The sequence below is a fragment of the Peromyscus leucopus genome, chromosome 8a (assembly GCF_004664715.2).
Source record: "Peromyscus leucopus breed LL Stock chromosome 8a, UCI_PerLeu_2.1, whole genome shotgun sequence".
In the NCBI taxonomy this organism is placed as follows: Eukaryota; Metazoa; Chordata; class Mammalia; order Rodentia; family Cricetidae; genus Peromyscus; species Peromyscus leucopus.
Genome location: NC_051085.1, coordinates 35,391,054 through 35,412,627, shown reverse-complemented (window position 1 = coordinate 35,412,627; position 21,574 = coordinate 35,391,054). Strand labels below are relative to the sequence as shown.

The 21,574-nt window shown below is 42.8% G+C and overlaps 1 protein-coding gene across 1 annotated transcript; it reads right to left on the bottom strand.

Annotated features, from left to right (window-relative positions):
- Positions 1 to 680: 680 nt before the first annotated feature.
- On the bottom strand, positions 681 to 21,548 carry Adat2 (adenosine deaminase tRNA specific 2). The gene is made up of 6 exons (XM_028861404.2): positions 21,371 to 21,548; positions 15,937 to 16,041; positions 8,017 to 8,167; positions 6,195 to 6,301; positions 2,124 to 2,196; positions 681 to 2,012 (listed from the first exon to the last, which is right to left on the bottom strand). Exons 1-6 carry the CDS (start codon positions 21,464 to 21,466, stop codon positions 1,969 to 1,971), a joined length of 576 nt encoding a protein of 191 aa, XP_028717237.1. The 5' UTR covers positions 21,467 to 21,548; the 3' UTR covers positions 681 to 1,968.
- Between the last annotated feature and the right edge of the window lie 26 nt (positions 21,549 to 21,574).

Here is a 21,574-nt window from a genome sequence, read left to right as displayed (position 1 = left end):
CAAATTTTTAGCTACTGAATTTAAATTTTATCAGCTGTGTTTGAAAGAGTGATGGCCTTGTCATTTCGGATTGAGTGGATCGTTCTATTCAATCCTGTAGCCGCCATTCCTGCATTCTTAGTCCAAGGATCGACTGGCTGTAATTTTGGGGGGGGTGTTTTCTTACGCAGCTCAGGCTGGCCTTGAATTCATGGTCCTCTTGCTCTGACCTCCCCAGTGCTGGAGTTACAGTGTGCACCATTACGCCCCGCAGCACCTATCATTCTCCAGCAAGCTATATAAGTTTTCAATGATCTCTCGTGAGAATACAAGGTCTTTGTTTTGAGAGCATAACGTCTTCATTTTGTTCCAGGGAAGATATGGACGTTAACAGAATAGTTGCTCTATTATAAGGAACTACTTCACTTTCATCTTTTAAAAATGTTTTAATTGTGTGTGTGTGTGTGTGTGTGTGTGTGTGTGTGTGTGTGTGTGTGTATTGTGGAAATGTGTGCACAGGGAGGTGTAGGTGCCCATGGAGTCCAGAAGAGGGTACTGGTACCCCTGGTACTAGAATTACAGGAGGTTGTGAGTTGTCCAATGTAGGTACTGGGAACTGAACATGTACCCTCTGGTTGAGCAGTATATATTCTTAGCCCCTGAGCCATCTCTCTAGCACCCATTATTTAAGACAACTCCTCTTCAAAGAAGGCATAAATAAAATTTTATTGTACCAATATGCTATGATTTAAAAATGACCCTTAAGCACTTACTTTAAAAAGCATCCATTTTCTCTGAGTACTTTAAAAAGGAATGTTTTCAGGTTGGAGAGATATCTGACAGTATACAGTGGCAAAAGGACCTGAGTTCAATCTCCAAAACTCACGTTTAAAAGAAAGAAGGGAGGGAGGGAGGGAGAGCGTGGTGGGTGGTGCCCACCTGTAATTCCTGCACTAGAGGACACTGGTGGAACCCCGGGCATTCCTGGCCAGCCTGCCTAGCTGAACGGTAAATTTCAGGCCAATAAGAAACTTAGCCTTAAAAATAAACAAACATGAACATCAGGAAGAGGAGGGGACTACATCTAAGGAGAGGGACCTGAGATTGTCCATTGCCTCCACACCCACACATGAATCCCCAACATGCTCGGTCATAGACATATTACAAATTAGCACGAGCCCAGGCGGAGTCCTGTGCGGGACTGAGTCTGAACGCACTCAGTAAAAGCCCAAGGCTTTCTTTCCTTCTTCTACTTCCTGTTGGGTTCTTAATTAATCTTCCAAAGACTTGTCTTTCTTTCTTTCTTTTTTTTGCTTGCATGTGTACGTGTGTGGTGTTAATGTGTGATGTATGTATTTGCATCTTGTGTGTGCACTCGTGTCTGGGGGGGGGGATGCATGTGTGAGGTCTAAGGTTGAACCCTGGGGGTCCCCCTAGGTCACTCTTCACTTTACTCATGGAGGCAGCATCTTTCCCTTGAACACAGACCCCACCAATGAGGGCTAACCTAACTAGTTAGCCTGCTTTGGGATCTCGGAAGCCCAACTCTGCCTTCTAAGCGCTGGAATTACAGGCAGGCCCCCCAGCCCAGGTGGCATTTATGGGTGCTGGGGATGGAGGCGTCTTGCTTGTAATAGCAAGCACTTTATCACTTAGCCATCTCCCCAGGCCACAAAGATGCTCCCTAAGACATTGGGGCTAAAGCTGTGGCTGAAGGTCGGGCACTAGCTTGCTGATCTCTGTGACCTCAAACCTTAATTCTTCCCATTGCCGAAACACTCTTGAAGCTTGGGAAGAGCTAATCGCTGTTTACATCTGTCAGGCTTTAGAAACGGCTCACTTGGTCCCTTAACAGAGCAAATGACATGACAAAAGACACCATTTTCCCCCACAGTAACAACGACATATAAACATGACCAGCAATGCCAACGGCTCTCAGTCGGGAGTTCTGTCCAGGTCTCCAAAGGGCACCGGTCTTTCATCAGAACATCAGGATTTTTGACAGTCCTTTTTCCGTACTTTGGATTTGGGTGCTGGAAAGAAAAAAAAAAAAAAGGGCAGAGAAGCAGAAAATGAATAATGCCAAACTTTGCTCACGCCGAGTTGTTTTAAGGTGCGACACTGTGCTCCAGAAGAAAACTGACCATTTGGGTTTTCTTGTTTGTAGAAGGTCTTTAGGAGCTCCACGGCTTCTTCAGCACGATATCCGGGGATGCACTGAGGGAGGGAGGGACATGAGGTGAGCATCGGCAGGGACCGTGTGGGGGTTATACCTCAACAGCAATGTATACACAATTACAACGATATGAACCGGCTGCACACAATGTTCATTACTCGGGACAAATATTAGCGTGGTTAAAAAATGTACATGTCCAAAAGAATGGGCTCCCAGCCTTAGCCCACTGTCTCTCCCAATCAGTCACTCTTGTTGGTACTTAAACTCTCCATGGTACATAACAGGACCACAAAAGGACGCTGTACTGATTAAAGATGCTAAGATGCTAAAGATTCATGAGATGCTAAGCAGGCATTCATGAAGCATGAGCTTTTTTTCTTTTCTTTTCTTTTTTTCTTTTTTTTTGAGATAGGGTTTCTCTGTGTAGTTTTGGTACCTGTCCTGGATCTCGCTCTGTAGACCAGGTTGGCCTCGAACTCACAGAGATCCGCCTGGCTCTGCCTCCTAAGTGCTGGGATTAAAGGCGTGTGCTACCACTGCCCGGCCAGCATGAGCTATTTTGACCTGCTATTATTTCCTAGTGTTTCATCAAGCATGGGATGCTGCTATTCACCTAAAGCAGGTAAACTATCCTTGGCAGAACAAATCCAGTCCACAGCTAAGAATGACAAGCTGACAATCGTTTTTATACTTTTAGGAGATTATTATTATTATTATTATTATTATTATTATTATTATTATTATTAAAGAAAACACTATGTGACTGTCACTATGTGACTATGTTTCTCACAAGAGCTAAAAATATTACTATCCGGTCCTCTACAGGAAACATTTTTTCAAAATTTTTTACGGAGGATTTAAGAAAACAGTTGAGTTTGTTTTTACTTTGGGATCTGGGCAGGAGAGATGAAAATATGTGAAAGAACAAATAAGAAGTGAGAACTGTCAGGAAGAATGAGTGAAATACGGGATAAAGACGAAACTGAACATGGACAGAAGCAAGGAAGCGCACTTTTCGGAGAGTGGGGGGGAAGTGTGGGGTGTGTGTGTGTGGAAGCAGGCTGAAGGGCTGGGTAGGGAGGGAGAAGAAATTAAAAACATACGAGACGGGGCCAAACGCTTGGCTGGAGGGCAGCCTCTCTGGGGCTCTGCTGAGAACGATCGTCCCTTCCCCGAGTACTGCCTCAGAACATTCCAGACTTCACTTTCCGCCTCATTTCCCCCTCTCATCCTCACGGTCTTGGGCTCTCAAGACTCTACCGCAGCTGCCTCAGGCATCGCACAGCACTCACGATGGAAACGTGGTCTCCTCTCCTGCACAGCTCTGTGGTCACGTGATGACCGGACACACACACACACACACACACACACACACACGCACGCACGCACGCACGCACGCACGCGTGCCTCTTCATTTCGAATCCTCTCCTCCCTTGGTTTCTCAGCCCACCATCCTAACCGCTGTCGGTCAGGGTGTGCAGGGACTGGAGCCTTCCAGTACCTCTACCTGCACTCTGTAAATGTCCATCTGAAGCCACCAGACCCTCTTCTCCAGGGGCTGGCAAAGCAGCGCTTCTCCATCACTGCTATTCAGGCTAATCACATGGGCAACCTCCACAAGCACAGAGGCTCGCCCCTGCCTTTTTATTGGTCCGACCCAGGGTCTGAGAACAGAGAAACGCAAAAGCCCTCCAGGAGATTCTAGCTTGTGGTCCAAGGAGAGACATGGAGAAACACGGAGGTGGGGAAAAAAATAATAAAAACTATGTATGGGTCTATTCATCACGATGGCATTCTAAAGTACCAACTAGAGCTACACATGTATAGCTTTTAACAAAAATATTCTTACAAGAATAAATATTTTAGCCGGGCGGTGGTGGCGCACGCCTTTAATCCCAGCACTCGGGAGGCAGAGCCGGGCGGATCTCTGTGAGTTCGAGGCCAGCCTGGGCTACCAAGTGAGCTCCAGGAAAGGTGCAAAGCTACGCAGAGAAACCCTGTCTCGAAAAACAAAAAAATAAATAAATATTTTAAACAGAAGCGATATTAAAAATGAATAACCATTTTTTTTTAAAAAAAACAGTAGATCCACAGGTTTCTCTGAATTTTATATTGCTTATAACACAGTATTATATAAGAAGAACCTATAATTCTGATGTGAGACCCCACCTCCCTTTGTCCATTGTCCCATTGAGCCCAGCCAAAGAAAAGGAAGAAAACACAGCATCCAGAAGCCTGGAATACCAAGGCGTTAGCACTTCAAAAGACCTCCTTAGAGCATCATTTGGCATTAAACCTCGATCTATGCTTTCAAACTATAGGCGTCCATTTTCCATTGAGCCAACATGGCCGTATAGATGAACTGTAAATTAACCTTTCAGGTTGAGAAAGAACTGTTCAAGACTTCATGACATCAACATTCTTTTTATTTGTGTGTGTGTGTGTGTGTGTGTGTGTGTGTGTGTGTGTGTGTGAGATGTGTATATGTACGTGTACAGGCTAGCAGGCAAGTGGAGCCCAGAACGGAAGTTCAAGTGTCTGCCCTCACATTCCACCTTGCTGAGACAGAGTCTCTTGTTTGACCCGAAGTGCAGCAGGCTAGCAGGCCAGGACTCTCCTTGTGTCTGTATCCCATCTCACCACAGGACCCCTGGATTCCATTCCAGATACCCGCTTCTGCATCTGGCCCTTCAGGGGGATCTGGGGACCCAAACTCGGGTCCTCACGCTGCTTGGCAAACACGTTCCCCACTGACCGAGCTGCCTCCTCACCTACATCTTAGAGATGTAAAGTTCCACCCATCTCCGACCCCCAGGGACACATCGTAGTTTTGTCCAGAAACTCTGAGAAATTACTTAGGTTGTTCTCATAAAGGAAGTACCGTACGCACAGAGCCAGCAATTCCTGTGCAGAGAGTTATATAAGCAATGTTTGGGCGGCTCCTGGAAATGACTGGAAAAATGAAGTCACTTTGCAGACATCTTTAATAATCAACCTCATTTGCCCCCATCACTCTGCTGCAGTTTCTTTCTGATGTGATGTGAAAGGCATCTGTTCTTAAATACAACAGTGGCTCGGAGAGTTTGGACTCAGCTGGGAAATTCAAGGCAGAATGCTTTCCAAAACTTGCTCTGTACAGGATTAGGGCTCTGTAAGTCCTCACCACAGCCTACAAACATGTGAGGTTTACAAGGGAAACTCCAGCATTTATCGATTCTTTTTCCGAGTATAATGCCTTCAGATTAATCCTCCATCTTGGAGAATGAATCGGTATAGAAAAATGGGTATGCATCCCGACATATAGATTCCTAATGTTTACAGTTTCAACAGAACTTCCAAGAGTGTGACAGAAGTTCAGAGGCAAGTGGAATCTCTAGCAGCTGAAGGACATGCAGGTTCTCTGGTCTAGGGGAAGTATCAACATTAAGAGGCATCTAAAATAATGAATTTGCAATGGCAACCAGATACTATTAATGGGATGTAACAAAGTGATGGAATTTGTGCCTAAATACTGTTGGCTGTGAATAGCATCCCAGTCACCGAGGCAGGCAAGTTCCATCATCACATGACAGAGCTGGCATTTGCTCCAACAGAAAGACAGTCTCTAAGCCCACACAAGGTGCCAGTGAACCCTGTTAGAAGCTAACAGTTCAGAGAAGTTGCAGGCTCCCCTGCAGGACAGATTCTGGTAGTGAAGAGAAGGAATACACATTTTCCTTCAGTAAGGGGTAAAGAACTCAACCCAGGGGGCCCCGAGATACTGTCGGATTCTGCCATGGGTTTTTAGAACACTGACCACAGACAATGGGCAAGTCCACCAAGAGATGGATAAACAGAAGGGGAGTGGAGATAGGAACAGAGAGAGGGATGGAGGGGGGAAAGGGAGAGAGGGAAGGAAGGAGGGAGGAAGGGAGGAAGAGAGGGAGGGAAGAAGGGAAGGAGGGAGGGAGGGAGGGAGGGAGGGAGGGAGGGAGGGAGGGAGGGAGGGAGGGAGGGAGGAAAGGAGGAAGGGAGGGAGGGTATAAGCAGATTATATTACCTGAAATGGTCTCCCGGTATTGGGTAGGTCAGCAGAGGCAATGTTTAGGACGGAACCACAACCACCAAACCGTTCATTCTGGCAGCCATAGACGACCAGCGGGATTTATAGTATAGAATTAAAGTCTGTCACTGGGTGTGTAGAATCATGGCAAGAGGAGGCTGATGCCAACTACCTTAGAGAGCTCAGTCTAGACTTCAAAACATAGTTCATGGAAGATAATACAATTCAATTATACAAATGAAGAGAAAGAGGCTTTAAGTATTTAGAGATCAAAATCTAGCAATCATGTGGGTCATCAGCAAGATGGCCCGGCTGGTAAAAGCCATCGTCGCGCAAGCATGACAAGCTAAGCCTGATGATCCCTGGAACCCATGTAATGGTGGAAGGAGAGAACCAGCCCCTCAAATTGTTCTCTGACCTTCACATGTATGCCAGGGCATGTGCTTGCCCACATAATAATAACCTATAAATTTTTTTAAAAGATGGAAACCTGACTATTGTAAACAGAACAGAGATTGGGTATTTTTACTCAATATTCACTTTAGTCAATTCTCTGCTCTTTCCAAAATCACTTTTCCGGAATCACTGCAGAGTTAGAAATTTAGTTCAACAATTTCACCTCTTAAAAAAATATGTTCCATCCCTGGAACCCACTGTAGAAGAAGAGAATGGACTTCTGAAAGTTGTCCTCCGACTGCCACACAGACATGTCCATGCCCCTCACAATAAATAAATAAACTTAAAATGTAAAAATGTGGGTGGTGGCCTGGCGTGGTGGCATGTGCCCATAGTCCAAGCCTTTCGAGGGAGGAGATCAAGATCTTAAGGCCAACCATACTGTGAGCACCATGCCAGTCTGGGCTACATGAGAGCCAGTAAAAAAAAAAAAAGTAAGAAACCAAACCAAAATAATCACCCAAACAAAAGCCAAAAACCCAGCCACGCTGTTCCCTGTTCTCTCTGCAAGGCAGGGTGAGGAAAACGGCTTAATAACTCCTCTAATAACGGTGTCAAGAACTCCGCTTACAAGGAGATGGCATGCTTTATTGTACCCAAAGGCCCTCTGCTTTAAGTGCTAAAGCTGCACATTATTTTGAAAGCAAGTGAAAATGTAAGAATGAAGAAGTGCTTGCCTGGCATCCACAAGGCTCTCACTGCTGTAAAATAAATAAACATTAGAGACTGACTGCACCCAGCAAATATGTTGCTCACTCTACACAAGACACAATCAACTACAGAACACTATCTTACTAATTTCCATGCATGTACAATGATAATATCTGGTGACATTTTCACTTCTTCGTTACCTTGAACTTCATTTTTTTTGTACTTTGTGATGGGTATTCATGACAAAAACAGATTAAGAGAAAATATTTAAATTACCCATAATCTGTCATCCAAGGGCAAAGCATATTCCTCAGAATGTGTCTATGCTCTAACTTAATTTGGACTCATTCTTACACAGGAGTTTAAGTTAGTTCCAAGCTTTTTCTTCTGTAGCTTATGGGTTCAATAGTTTCGTGGCTATTGATACCGAGAAAGAATAGGTAACTTTACTGTGTAAAAGAATCATCTTTCCTGCTTCTTTCTAAATTTTACAATGTGTTTCATAACTGTCTCCACACATGAAGAAACCGAAAGCTGGGGAAGGGTATAGCTCCATGATAAGAGCATACTGGCATGTGCAAAAGCCTGGCTTCAATCCTCAACATCGAAAAGAAAAACAAACGGTAAAAAGAGAAGAAAATGAGTTAAGTATCTGGCCATTGTCTTGCTCGCAGGCAAGGTGCAGACAGGAAACCCAGAAGCCAAAGGATACTCATGAGGCGGAGGGCAGCGGCACACATGACACACGGCTCCACGGTGACGTACAGCACGGTGTGTTCAAACACTTCGGCAGGACTGTGGCTGTGTTGATGGCACCAGTCTAGGACCTGATCAATGGCCACCATTTCGGCATGCCGAGTAGCCTTGAAAGAGAGAGATGTGCATCGATACCGTTCATTTCATACAACTGACGTCTTTAAAATATGCAAAACATTCAAATTCAAAAAGCATTCCTCTCATGGCTGCCTGCATTGGAGCATTAGGTTTCAGGATGCCCTTGGTAGTTTCCCAGTTCAAATACCATAACCTCATCAATGGGGAAGCCTAATCTAAGATATTATATAAACTTTCCTATGGTTTTAGTGAAATTCACATGTACCTTGGGGGAAAGTTCTCATTAAAATATTTTAGAGAAAATAAGTCTAAAAAAAGAGATGTCTATGGGTTCTGAATATTTTAAGGGAGGGCTGGAATTTTCACAAGCTTGTGCTCTAGTTTCAGATAGATTTTCAACTGACTTCACTCGAAGGCAGATCTTCATTGAACCCACTAGAATATCATTCTGTGCACTGCAGGAGATGAGATTTTATAACCAACCAACTCTAAAACAGCATAGACTTAAGATTTCAGATAGTTCATGGGAGAGAGCAGGAGAAATCACCCAGCATGTGGAATCGATCACACTGGAATCTGAATCCTGACAGTGAGGCACTGTTGGTCTCAAGCAAGCTTTGGATCCTGCATCCAAACTGGAGTTTACTGTTACCTCCTCTCCAGCTCCCAGAGCAACCTGAGTCTCACCAAGCACAGCGTGGCATGATGCTATTTAGGTACCTGTCATCTCCTTTCCCCTTATTGAAACAGCATTGGTGCAGGGGTAAAAAGAAAGCTCAAAGATTAAGAGCACTTGCTGCTCTTGCAGAAGTTCAGTTTCTAGCACCCATACCGGGTGGCTCACAACTGCCTGTAACTCCAGTGAACTTCAACACCCTTTTCCTGCCTCTGAAGGCACCTGCACACATATACATATACTCAGGTGCACTCATACACACACACACACACACACACACACACACACACACACACACTGTTTTGTACCAGTTTCCTCTGAGATAAAGCTTCTACTTTAAACATAGTTCTTTAAGACACAGGATGTTCTAGGACAGTGGTTCTCAACCTTCCTAATGCTGTGAGTGACCCTTTAATACGGTTTCTCATGTTGTGGTGACCCCCACCCATAAAATTATTTTCTTCCTACTTCATAACTGTAATTTCGCTACTGTTATAAATCATAATGTAAATACCTGTGTTTTCTGATGATCTTAGGTAACCCCTGTGAATGGGTCATTTGACCCCTCAAAGGGGTTGTGACTCGTAAGTTCAAAACTACTGTTCTATGGGGAGGTAAAACATTCCATCCTTCAGGGAGTCTCCTTAAGCACAGGAAGTAAACAACTCAAAGGCTTCAGGAAGTCACTGAAACTGACTAGATATACTAGATACCCCCTCCCTCCCCAATTACATATAAGCAGTAAGGGCTTACAAGAGACACTCTTAAAGCCCGGCAGTGGTGGCAAATGTCCTTAATCCCAGCACTCGGGAGGCAGAGGTAGGCGGATCTCTGTGAATTCGAGGCCAGCCTGGTCTACAGAGTGAGTTCCAGGACAGCCAGAGCTACACAGGGAAACCCTGTCTCAAGGAGAGAGACAGACAGAGACAGAGATTCAAGAGAACACTGTGCTTGAAAGAAATGCTCTCCAACCTGACAAGCTGCCTGCAACTTGTGCAGTGAGCTTCCGGTTTCCAGCTTTCATGAGCCATCACACAGGCTGGGGCGAGCTTTTGTGGTGTAGCTGTGGTGAAGTCATTTCGGCTCTTAGAAGTAACCCAAGTGAAATGAATTGGTTCAGCAAGCTTTGGTGATACCCTTACTTCTGGTCTATGGTTGGTTCCTTATCTGAGGTGAGTCGACATTTGTTCACATCTCCACAGAGTAGTGTCACACCAACACACACACACGCACAAAAGAAAATAAACCTTCAAAATGACTTCAGGCAAACTCCTAAACACATGCAATGTATCAATAATTAAGTCAAGGAGATGTAGATAAATTAGACAGATGGTAAGTAATGAAATTGAAACAGTAATCAAAAGTCTCCCACAAAGAAAAGCCAGGACTGTATGGATCCATGGCCAAATTCTACTAAATTTTTAAGGAAGACCTAACACCAATATTCCTCAGGCTGTTCCACAAAATAAAAAGGGAAAGAAGATTACTGAAGTCCTACAATGCAAGACTTACCCTGATAACAAAACCAGATGAAGGTACAGAAAAGAAAGAAAACTGTAGAGTATCTTTCTTGATGAATATAGATGCAAATTTTCTCAATATTCTGATGAACCTAATGCAAGAATGTAGTAGTTCAGACATCACAATCAAGCTGGTTTCATTCCAGAGGTACAAGGTTGGTTCAACATATACAAATTAGTAAGTACAATATACTATACAAATCATCTTAAAGACATACATAGCATGATCATCTCAACAGATGCAGAAAAGGAATTAGACAGAGTTCATATACATTCATGATAAAAAAGTCCGGAAGCAACTAAGAATAGAAGTACTAAATCTTAATACAATAACTGCCATTTATGGCAAGCCTACAGCCAACAAACTAAATGAGGAAAAAACTTAAAACCTTTCCTCAAAATCACACCACCATGAGACAAGAGTGACCACTTTCTCTCCTCTTATTCAAAATAGTATTCAAAGTCTTAACTAGAGCAGTAGAACCAGAGAAGGAAATAAAAGGCATGTACATCAGAAGGGAAGAAGTGAACCTATCTCATTTTTGGATGACATGATCATGTATTTATGGAGCCTTGTGGATTCCACTAAGAAACCTTTACATCTGACACTTTCAGCAAAGTGGCAGGATAAAAAAATCAGCATAGATGAAAACAGTAGATTGTTTATATATCAATAACAAATTATCCAAGAAAGAAATTAGGAAAAAAACTCACCTTCATAATAGTTTTTAAAAATATCTAGAAGTAAGTCGTATTGATGAGGTCAAAGACCTTTATTCTACAATAAAAACTTCAAGACATTCAATAAAGAAATTGAAGAAAATAGAAAACAGAAAGCCTGCCCATGAGCATGGATTAATAGAATTAATATTGTGAAAATGGCTATATTACCAAAAACAATCTACAAAGTCAATGCAATCCCCATCAAAGTTTTAATGGCATTCTTTGCAAAACTATAAGAAAACAATTCTAACCTTAATATGAAATCACAAAAGACTCTGAATAGCTAAAGCAATTCTAAGCAAAAAGAACAATTCTGGAGGAATATATTATAATACCTGACCTCAAATTACTCTACAGAGCCATAGTGACAAAACAGTAGGTATTAGATCAGTGAAATAGAAGACCCAAAATTAATCCACATAGCTATAACCACCTGATCTTTGACACATATAAAAACATACATTGGAAAAAAAGATAGCCTCTTCAACAAATGGTGCTGAGAAAAATGGATTTCCACATCCATGAATAAAATTAACCTCCTTTTTTTCACCCCACACAAAAATCAATGTCAAATGGCTCAAAGATATTAATATAAAGCTTGAAATGTTTTCGCCCCTGGAAGAAAACTGGGAACCACTTCAAGAGATAGGTATGAGCAAAAACTTGCTGAAAAAAAATTCCAACAGCACAGGTAATTGACAGGTTGAGGAGCTGCTACACAGCTAGGAAAACTAAACGCAGAATGAAGAAAGGGACTACAGAATGGGAGAGGATCTTTGCCAACTACACCTTGCTGTGAAGAGACACCATGATCAAGGCAACTTACAGAAGAGAGCATTTAACTGGGGGCTCCTCATAGTTTCAGAAGTTCAGTCCATGATCATCATGGCAGGGAGCATGGCAGCAGGCAGGCAGACATGGTGCTGGAGCAGCAGCTGAAAGCTACATCCTGATCCACAAGCACAAGGCAGAGAGACAGACAGACAGATAGACAGACAGACAGACAGACAAGATCTGGCCTGGGCTTTTGAAGCCTCAAAGTCCAACCCCACTGACACACTTCCTCCAACCAGGCAACAAACACCTCCTAATCCTTCCTAAACAGTCCCCAACTGGGAACCAAGTCTTCAAATGTTTGACCCTACTAGGGTCACTCTTATCCAAAGCACCACAAAGTGCTTGCGTACATGTGTGTGCCGGTATGTGCACCCATTTGCATGCATATAGAAGTTAGAGGAGGATGTCAGGTGCCCCATCCCATGACTCTCTGTCTTGTTCCTTTAAGAGAGAGTCTCTCACTGAACATGGGGTGCTGTGGGATGGTCTGTATATCAAATCTGTTGCTCTGATTGGTCAATAAATAAAACACTGATTGGCCAGTGGCCAGGCAGGAAGTAGGTGGGACAAGGAGAGAGGAGAATTCTGGGAAGCGGAAGGCTGAGGCGGAGAGACACTGCAGCCGCCGCCATGACCAGCAGCATGTGAAGACGTTGGTAAGCCACCAGCCACGTGGCAAGGTATAGATTTATGGAAATGGATTAATTTAAGCTATAAGAACAGTTAGAAAGAAGCCTGCCACGGCCATACAGTTTGTAAGCAATATAAGTCTCTGTGTTTATTTGGTTGGGTCTGAGCGACTGTGGGACTGGCAGGTGACAAAGATTTGTCCTGACTGTGGGCAAGGCAGGAAAACTCTAGCTACAATGGGGCATGGCTGCAGCAATCCTAGATACCTTCCGATCTAGCCCTCCCACAGCTCTGGGGCTGCAGGCACTGGCATGGCTACACCTAGCTTTTTATGTGGAGGCTGGGGATTGAATTCAGAGATCTTGTGCTTGCAGAGCAAGCAATCTGACCACATTTTCCCAACCCCCAAAGTATTATCTTACACAAAGCATCTCAGACTCAGAAGAAATATTGCATATTTTCTCTCAAAGATGGAACAAAGATTTAAAATTTCATATATGTATTCATGTAAGGGTACAGACCATAAAACTATGAAAAGGGAATAAGAGTTGTTAAAGGAGAGTGAACTGGGGAAGAGGAAAAAGAGTTAAAAAAGAAAAAAGAAAAAGAGGGCTGCCGGGCAGTAGTGGTGGCACATGCCTTTAATCTCAGCACTTGGGAGGCAGAGGCAGGCAGATCTCTGAGCTTGAGGCCAGCCTGGTCTACAGAGTGAGCTCAGGACAGTCAGGGCTACACAGAGAAACCCTGTCTTGAAAAACCAAAACAAGAACAAAAAAAAAAAAAAAAAAGAAAAAGAGAAAAAAAAAAACCCAGCTGGGCAGTGGTAGCACATGCCTTTAATCCCAGCACTTGAGAGGCAGAGGCAGATGGATCTCTGAGACTTTGAGGCCAACCTGGTCTACAGAGCGAGATCCAGGACAGGCACCAAAACAACAGAGAAACCCTGTCTCGAAAAACCAAAAACCAAAAAACCAAACAAAAAAACCCAGAGAGCAACGGACTAGACTCCACGTGACAAGAAAACAGAAGGGGCTAGCTAGCTGTGGCAGAGAGGGACTGGAACAAAGGACCAGGAGAAGGCCACCAAAGAGCAAGGGTAAAAATCTCACAGAGAAACATACTACTTTGCACACTAATTTTAAAAGAAAACTAACAAAACACTCCAAAATGAAAATAGCTTATTGTAAAGCACAGATTTTCTAAGCAACAATTTATAATATCTGTGACAATAACATTTATTGACAATTGATACTGAGCACTTAACTCTACACAAGTTTACTAAATTCTATACGTAATTTAAAAAAAAAATCTGTCCTCAACAAGCACACCACTGGGCGAGGCTGACAGGACGGCATTCATTTTCCCACGCCCTGGAGCACAGTGAGAAAAGAGCTGGCATTGGCCCACAATGCTGTGATAGCCAATGGCAGAGAGGAGCAAGTCTGGGTGATCACAGAATCAGAAACTGGGGACAGAAAGCCTTTATAGAAGAAGGTATGGTTCTGGCTGCATACCAAGACAACAAGAGATCTTAACATCAAAGACTCCTCCAACTGGAGACTTTAAAGCTCAAATTCAGGATTCCTGAGAGATGGCGTCCTCACAACTCTTATAAACACCAGTTGAACTAAAACACCTTGGCCAAATCACTCTTTTACCGCTAAAGAAACACAAGCCACGCTGTCTTATCATGCATTGAAAACACATAGGGAAAGGGGGCAGTGAGTGACAGCAGTGTTGATATCACAGCCCAAAGCAGAACTCTGGGCTCCTCCCATTGCAGCCTTTCTATGCTGGATTCAAAGGGTGAGTCTATGTGAGACATGGCAGTGGAATAACCCTGATTAACTCCAAAGTGTCTAAGAAATCAAAGTGAGTGGGGATTCGGTCATGGTTCTCATGTAAAACACATTATAAAAAACCATGCAATACAAATTTGGCCCTGTGGCAATTCTGTAAAACAGAACTTCGGTAAGCATCAACATAGCCTCTAACGGCGGGGTGTGTATTATCTGCCTTGAATGCTTTTATGCCGTCACAACTGTTGTGGATCTGGGTTCCTAATTGAGTTTTGCTACACACCTTGGGGTTGTGATGGATGAATTTTCAAGGCCTCCGAGCCCTGGTGCTGACAGTAGACTGTTCTATGCTTTCAAAGCATGTAAGATCAAAGCCCACGTCAATGGCACTATAGTTACATTATCCTTCAGTCCATCTGGTACTTTATAATCATGAAATGTAGCATGGCACTTTCACCTACTTCCACTTCCCAAACAAGGCCACAGTGACACACTGTTGTGCCACCATGTTTAAGAAGCACTGCTCTAAACCATGAACTTTCCAACCGGGCCACCATACATCAAGTTATTAAAGCTGAAACACATGTAGTTGAAGACAGCTTGAAGACCTCACTCCACTGACTATCCAAACATGTTTTCTCCAATACAATCCTTTATGTTTTCCTCCAGTTTGTACATTGAAGGCCTTTCCTCCCTGCCCCACCCCCAGGAGAAAAAAAATTTAAAGAAGCTAAAAGGATTGCATTACAAGTTAAATGGATCTTCTTTGCAAAGGTCAATTTTCAGGTTGAATTTGTTACAAGCAGACATGGACTCCGTTCTTCTGAACTGACATTCTGATGTAACAAAATTCCTTCTTGGGTTTCACTCCAGTGTTAAAAGGGAAACACAATAAAATAAAAAAAACAAACAAGCTGGGTGGTGGTGGCCCACGCCTTTAACCTGGATCTCTGTGAGTTCCAGGCCAGCCTGGTCTACAGAGTGAGATCCAGGACAGGCTCCAAAAACAACACAGAGAAACCCTATCTCAAAACCAAAACAAAACAAAAACAAAAACAAACAAAAAAACCCCAAAAAACATTTCTTACTTTTTGGCTAAGATCACAAATGTAGAAATAGAAAATCATCTACAAGAATTTTATAGCTTCATTGAATTTTTCTGAATTCTTGACATCTAAAAAAATAAGCATTGTATCACTGTTATAATCAGGTAAAAAAAAAAAAAGACATTTACAAAGAAGAAAAAAAAAAAGATCTAGGGCTGAGGAGATGGGTCCAAAGGTAAAGTGCTTTCTGGGAAATAAGAAGGACCTGAATTCAGACCCCCGGCATCCATGCACACACCCAGATATACATTCATAGACAACCCCAATGTAGAAGAAAGGAAATGTGGGTGAAGGGGAGTCCTAGGGTTCTCTGGCTGGTCACCCTAACTGAACGGATGAGCTCCAGGTGCAGGGAGAGATCCTGTCTCAAAAAGGAAGTTGTGGCAGAGGAAGGCATCTTGACCTCCAGCTGCAGCCTGCACAAGCGAGCACACACACACACACACACACATACACACACTGACCCACAGGACACACTCGGTCTTGTATTTATACCGCCCAACTCACGTTTTTTGTTTGATTCACCTCATTTCTTCCCTTCCCCACAACTTCATTGTTGTAGACCATAAGGCAGCCAACAGGAACTTCTGTGTTTTCAAGGGCTTCTTTGGCCTGCAACACAAAGCGGAAAGTCTCAGAGGCGAGGCTCAGTGCTTGAAAGGCTCTGCAAAAGGACAGATGAGAGCCGGGCAGCAGTGACGCACACCTTTAATCCCAGCACTCGAGAGGCAGAGGCAGGCGGATCTCTGTGAGTTCGAGGCCAGCCTGGTCTACAGAGTGAGATCCAGGAAAGGCACAAAACTACACAGAGAAACCCTGTCTCAAAAAATGGAAAAAAAAAAAAAAAAAAAAAAAAAAACCAGATGAAATGAGAACAGATGTGTGGATAATGGCCAAGACAAACACGGCTGCACTTTCCCCTTCTGAAATCTGGTCTCTTTGTGCTATGCAGTGCTGTATTCTCTGCTGGGTGTCTATGTTGAGAAGGACTCAGAATGTCTCCCTTCACAGGTCCTGAGCCTCTCTTTCCCTCACTGGAAGCACATGTAATAAATGGCATTTGACCAGTGTTCTTAAAATGCCAAAGCCACCCCTTTTCAGAGATGCTATGCATATTTACAAAGAGCTGGGAGGATACATAAATAGGTAAATATTTTGTTACAATACTTTCCCTTGATAAACTTCTACTTGAATTTTTTTTTCTTCTCTAAGAAGATAGAAATGATTCCATGAGCCAGGTGGCGGTGGTGCATGCCTTTAATCCCAGCACTCGGTAGGTAGAGCCAGGCGGATCTCTGTGAGTTCAAGGCCAGCCTGGGCTACAGAGTGAGTTCCAGGAAAGGCTCCAAAGCTACACAGAGAAACCCTGTCTCTCAAAAAAAAAAAAAAAAAAAAAAAAAAAAAAGAAAAGAAAAGAAAAGAAAGAAATGATCGCATGGAGTATCAATACCATAAAAATGATCAGACTGGATGTCACTACATCTCACAACTTCTAAGAGATACATGTAAGTTTAGGGATATTTTATGTAAAAACGGCACAAACTTGGAAAATATTTTGTAAGTTTCTTTTAAAAACAAATATGCATAAAAATCTATGATCTACATTGCACAGAAACGCACACACACAAAGACATACACGGTGAGCTGACGAAACTTTAAGAAGCTCTTCATGGGGCTGGAGAGATGGCTCAGTGGTTAAGAGCATTGGTTGCTCTTCCAGAGGACCTGGGTTCAATTCCCGGTGCGCACATGGCAGCTCACCCCTGTCTATAACTTCAGTTCCAGAGCTTGACACCCTCACACAGACACACATGCAGGCAAAACCCCAGTGAATAGAAAATAAAATAAAAAAGAAGCTCTTCAGAGTATACCAATGAGATTTCCCTGGCTCTGACAGTGTACTACAGTTGGGTAGCTGAAGAAAACTGCATGAATGGATCCTCTCTCTCTCCATACACTTTTACTGTGTGCAGGTTCCTGAGGTTGATAATTCTTTCAAAGGGAAAAGTTAGTAACTAAAGTAAATAAGGATCTAGCAAGCCCGCTGAGGGAGAGAGTAAGGCAGGACTGTTGACTGGTATAAAAGAGCATAGAAAAATACAGACCAAGAAGGAAAGGGGATATCCACTGGGCCAGATCAGTGACAGAAGTCATTTAGGTGGAATGATGGGAAAGAAAAGTATTGTCTTGAAAAATGACTTCCTGTGGGTCAAATTTTCAGCTTTCAACTGAACATCTCCCAGTAGACCTCTGAAGGGGGGGGGGACACACTACATCTACATCTCAAGCATTCTTATCCTGAGAGGTTGAAAATATGCGTAGGTAAGATATTCTTTTGTTTTTTAAGTGTGGTTTGGTCTGGGACTATTTAAGCACTTTGTAACTACAAATTCATTTTGTTTATAATCCTAAAGTGAAAGGGACACTAATCTCCATTGTACAGATGAGGAGACTGAGGCACGGGGAAGCCGTCTTGACCACGTGAGAGATTTGTAGCGAAAGTCTAGGAAGTTTGCCTTTCCTCATTACTCACTTCACCAATTAATGGAGCAACTATTAATGAGTATCAGGTGCTGTGTCCTCTGCATCCTTCTCCCTCTGGTCTCTCTTTAGTCACCAGTGACTTCGCTCCTCAGACACTTCATCCGGTGTTGGGTTTAGAGTGGGTCAAGGGACAAAAGGAGAAGGGGGAGTTAAGAGGGAGAGACATGGAGAGTTTGAGACGAAAACCAGAAGGCACGTGACAAGGCTTTCTGTAAGCCTATTTCCTGAAGAACTTGGTGTGACATGAGCAGCTTCAAACACACAGAACAGAATCAAAGACTGGACCAGTAATGTGGTTCAGCAGGGGAAAGTCTTGCTATGAAAGCCTGATGACCTGAGTTCGATCCCCAGATCCCACAATGGAAGGAGAAAAATCCCTGTCCTCTCAAAAGCTGTCCTCTCATCTTTATATATATGTGTACCCTACGTGCATGTGCAAGCACACACACACACACACACACACACACACACACACACACACACACACACATTATATTTTACACTCCCCAACCAAGAAGGAAGCACCTAGGTAGAAGGGAAAGAGAGAGGGAGTACCAAGAGCCCTGTCCACTGGGCACCTGACATGGTACAAAGCACGGCTGTCCTGCCAGCCTTTCTCTGCTCCCAGGTCAACAGACGACTGTGTGTCTTCGTACCTGGTTCCCTTGGCTCCTCTCTTTTCCTTCAAGTAAATTTATCTCACTAGAAATGATAAGACTACCTTAAACAAACAAACAACATTACTGATAAGGAATGGCCTTGTAGGCCATGCCGAGAGTGAGTGTAATAGCAGTCCAGAGAAAGGGAGGTGAGAAGAATACAAAGTCTGTGGGAGTCGATTTAGAGGCACCATTTTCCAATACATAGACATCAAAATGTGCAGACATTTCCTCTCCTGACAAGTTCAAAACATGTATGAAAGCGGGAAATCCACGTCGCCCCATCCTATCTCAGACTTTCCGATGCCCCTCCCACCTCTGCTAGCCAGTCCCTTCCTTCTGTCACCAGGGCAAAAGAGTTCAAGCGGAACATGCCTAATGGTGTGGATGGCTTTGAACTTGAGAAGCGGGCCTTCTCTGGAAGAGGCCAAAGCTCTGCCACCAAAATGGCGACTTGGTCTTCCACAAACTAGCAAATTCTCAACTTCAAAACGGAAGAACGAAGGCTCTTTTCTTCCCACCCCAGGCTCTGAGAAAGACGACAAGCCAAAATAAAAAAGTGTTCATAACAATAAAAAGGAGGACACATTATTCCATTTATGACCAAATGTGTTTCTGTTTTCACAAGGACAGAAATATATGAAGGATGCTCACAAAATGTCAGCAATGCTACCTCTGAGGTCAGGGTTTTAGGTCATTTTTTACATAATTTGTTAAATGTTCTAGACTTTAGTTTCTTATGAATGTGAACTTTTGTAAGCATTAGAATAAAAAGTTGAAACTTTTGTAAAAGAATAAGCAAAAAGAACATTCCTACATCAATGGCTGAACTCAATGTGAAGGCCTTTATAAGGATGTAAATAAATTGTTATGTAGATGGTTATACCACCTAGATTCCTGTTAAGTACATTCCATAATGTTCACAGGATGAAAACCTAGCATCAGAAAGAGTAGAGATGTGTGTATATGTACACACACACATACACACACACACATAAACTTCTATCCCTGGTACACATCAGTATGGATAAAGCACACATCAGTATGGATAAAGCTTGGAACAACATGTAAATACCACCAGAGCCCTCCATAATCAGCAATCCCTACAGGGAATGAAGAAAGAGCAAGTGAATGATAGGTGTTTCTCTACCAGAAACATCTTCAGCCCACAAGGACACATGGTCAACTATGTTCATAGCAGCATTATTTGTAATAGCCACAACCTAGATGCAACTGAAGAATGGATTAAGAAAATGTGGTACATATACACAATGGAGTACTACTCAGCAGAGAAAAATAATGGCATCATGAAATTTGCAGGCAAATGGATGGAACTAGAAAATATCATCCTGAGTGAGGTAACCGAGACTCAGAAGGACAAACAAGGTATGTACTCACTCATAAGTGGATACTAGTTATAAAGCAAAGAACAATCAGACTGCAACCCACAGATCCAGGGAGGCTACCTAGCAGGGGGGACCCTAGAATGACTGAGGCTTATAATAAGTTTTGGTTTTACCCAATCACTGGGCAAGCTTTAATTAAACATTTCACTATTAGGATAAGAATTTGTACTGTATCAAGCTGATGAAAAAAAATGCTGGCCGTACTTTCAGGAGGGGAGGCTAAAATCTTTTTAGACTATGGATTAGCCTATAGAAAAATGTCTGCCGTAAATCAAACAGCGAAGGGGAAGATGATTAGGAATCTCACTTACACAACTTAAGTAAAACATAACTCTCTAAGCAGATGAAGATAGGTCTCTTCTGTATCCCAGAACCTAGTCAATATTTATATGTATAATTCAGCTATCATTTGGCTTTAAAAAGCTTATTGGGAAATGTTATCATTTATACTATTTTCTACAGAGAACATATTTTTACTGTTTAAAATAACCCTGGACTTTTAAATTATAACCTGTTTTTATGTTCAGGCTATCTGAGTATTATTTCTCCTGCAGTTGTACATAAAATGTTTTTACATTCAAAAAAAGGGAAAAATACTATAGAATTGTATTACATGAAATATATAGAATATACAAATTCATACAGACAGAAAGATTAGACATTATCTCAAGACAGAGAAGAAGGGAATATAGGGCAATGATTTCCCAAGTACAGAATCTCTGTTTTGTGTGATGGAAAACCCCCACAAATGAACAGTAAGTAGTATCATGACATAATATCATGAATGTAATAAATCAATGCAATTAATGTAATTAATAAATATCATAAATATAATTATTGAATGAGTACTGTGAATGTAATCAATGAATATCACAAATGTAATTAATATCATGAGTGTAATTAATGAATATGAGTGTAATTAAAAAATAAAAATATATCTAAAGAAAAAAAGAAACATCTTCAGCTTCCTTCCATAATATGTTCATATTGAACATATAATGTTCAAGGGTGTCAGAGAAAACCACAAAATCATGTGGCTATGTGGCTTTGAAAGCATGTGTCTATGGAAAGGAAGGTAGTAGGCAGGTAGGGCAACATGTGATAGATACATGCTGCACACCAGTTTCTGTATTTTCCCTCCACTCAAATTACTGTGGACAAAGTTCAAGAAAACGTCCCGAGAATAATACAAGCTATTGATTTAGATATTATGAGAGCTGATAGATAATGGTGATGAGAAAGCGCGCCAGACACATGGGCTCAACTACAGGGTGTCACGATGTGGCCGGGAGAAAGTTTGCACTTTCACCGTCCACCTGCCGGGTTTCTCACCATTCGCATGGCCTCCTCCATCCACTTTTCGATCTCCTGTGCCGACACCACGCACGAGCCGTCCGGAGCGGCGGTGGAGTCCACCTTCTCCTCCATCCCCGCCCTCACTCAGAGACCCAGGCCGGGGAGCCGGAGGAGAGAGGGCAGCGGAACGCGGCGGGCGCGGGCCCTTGCTTCCGGGAAGACCGAAAAAGGTGAGGCACC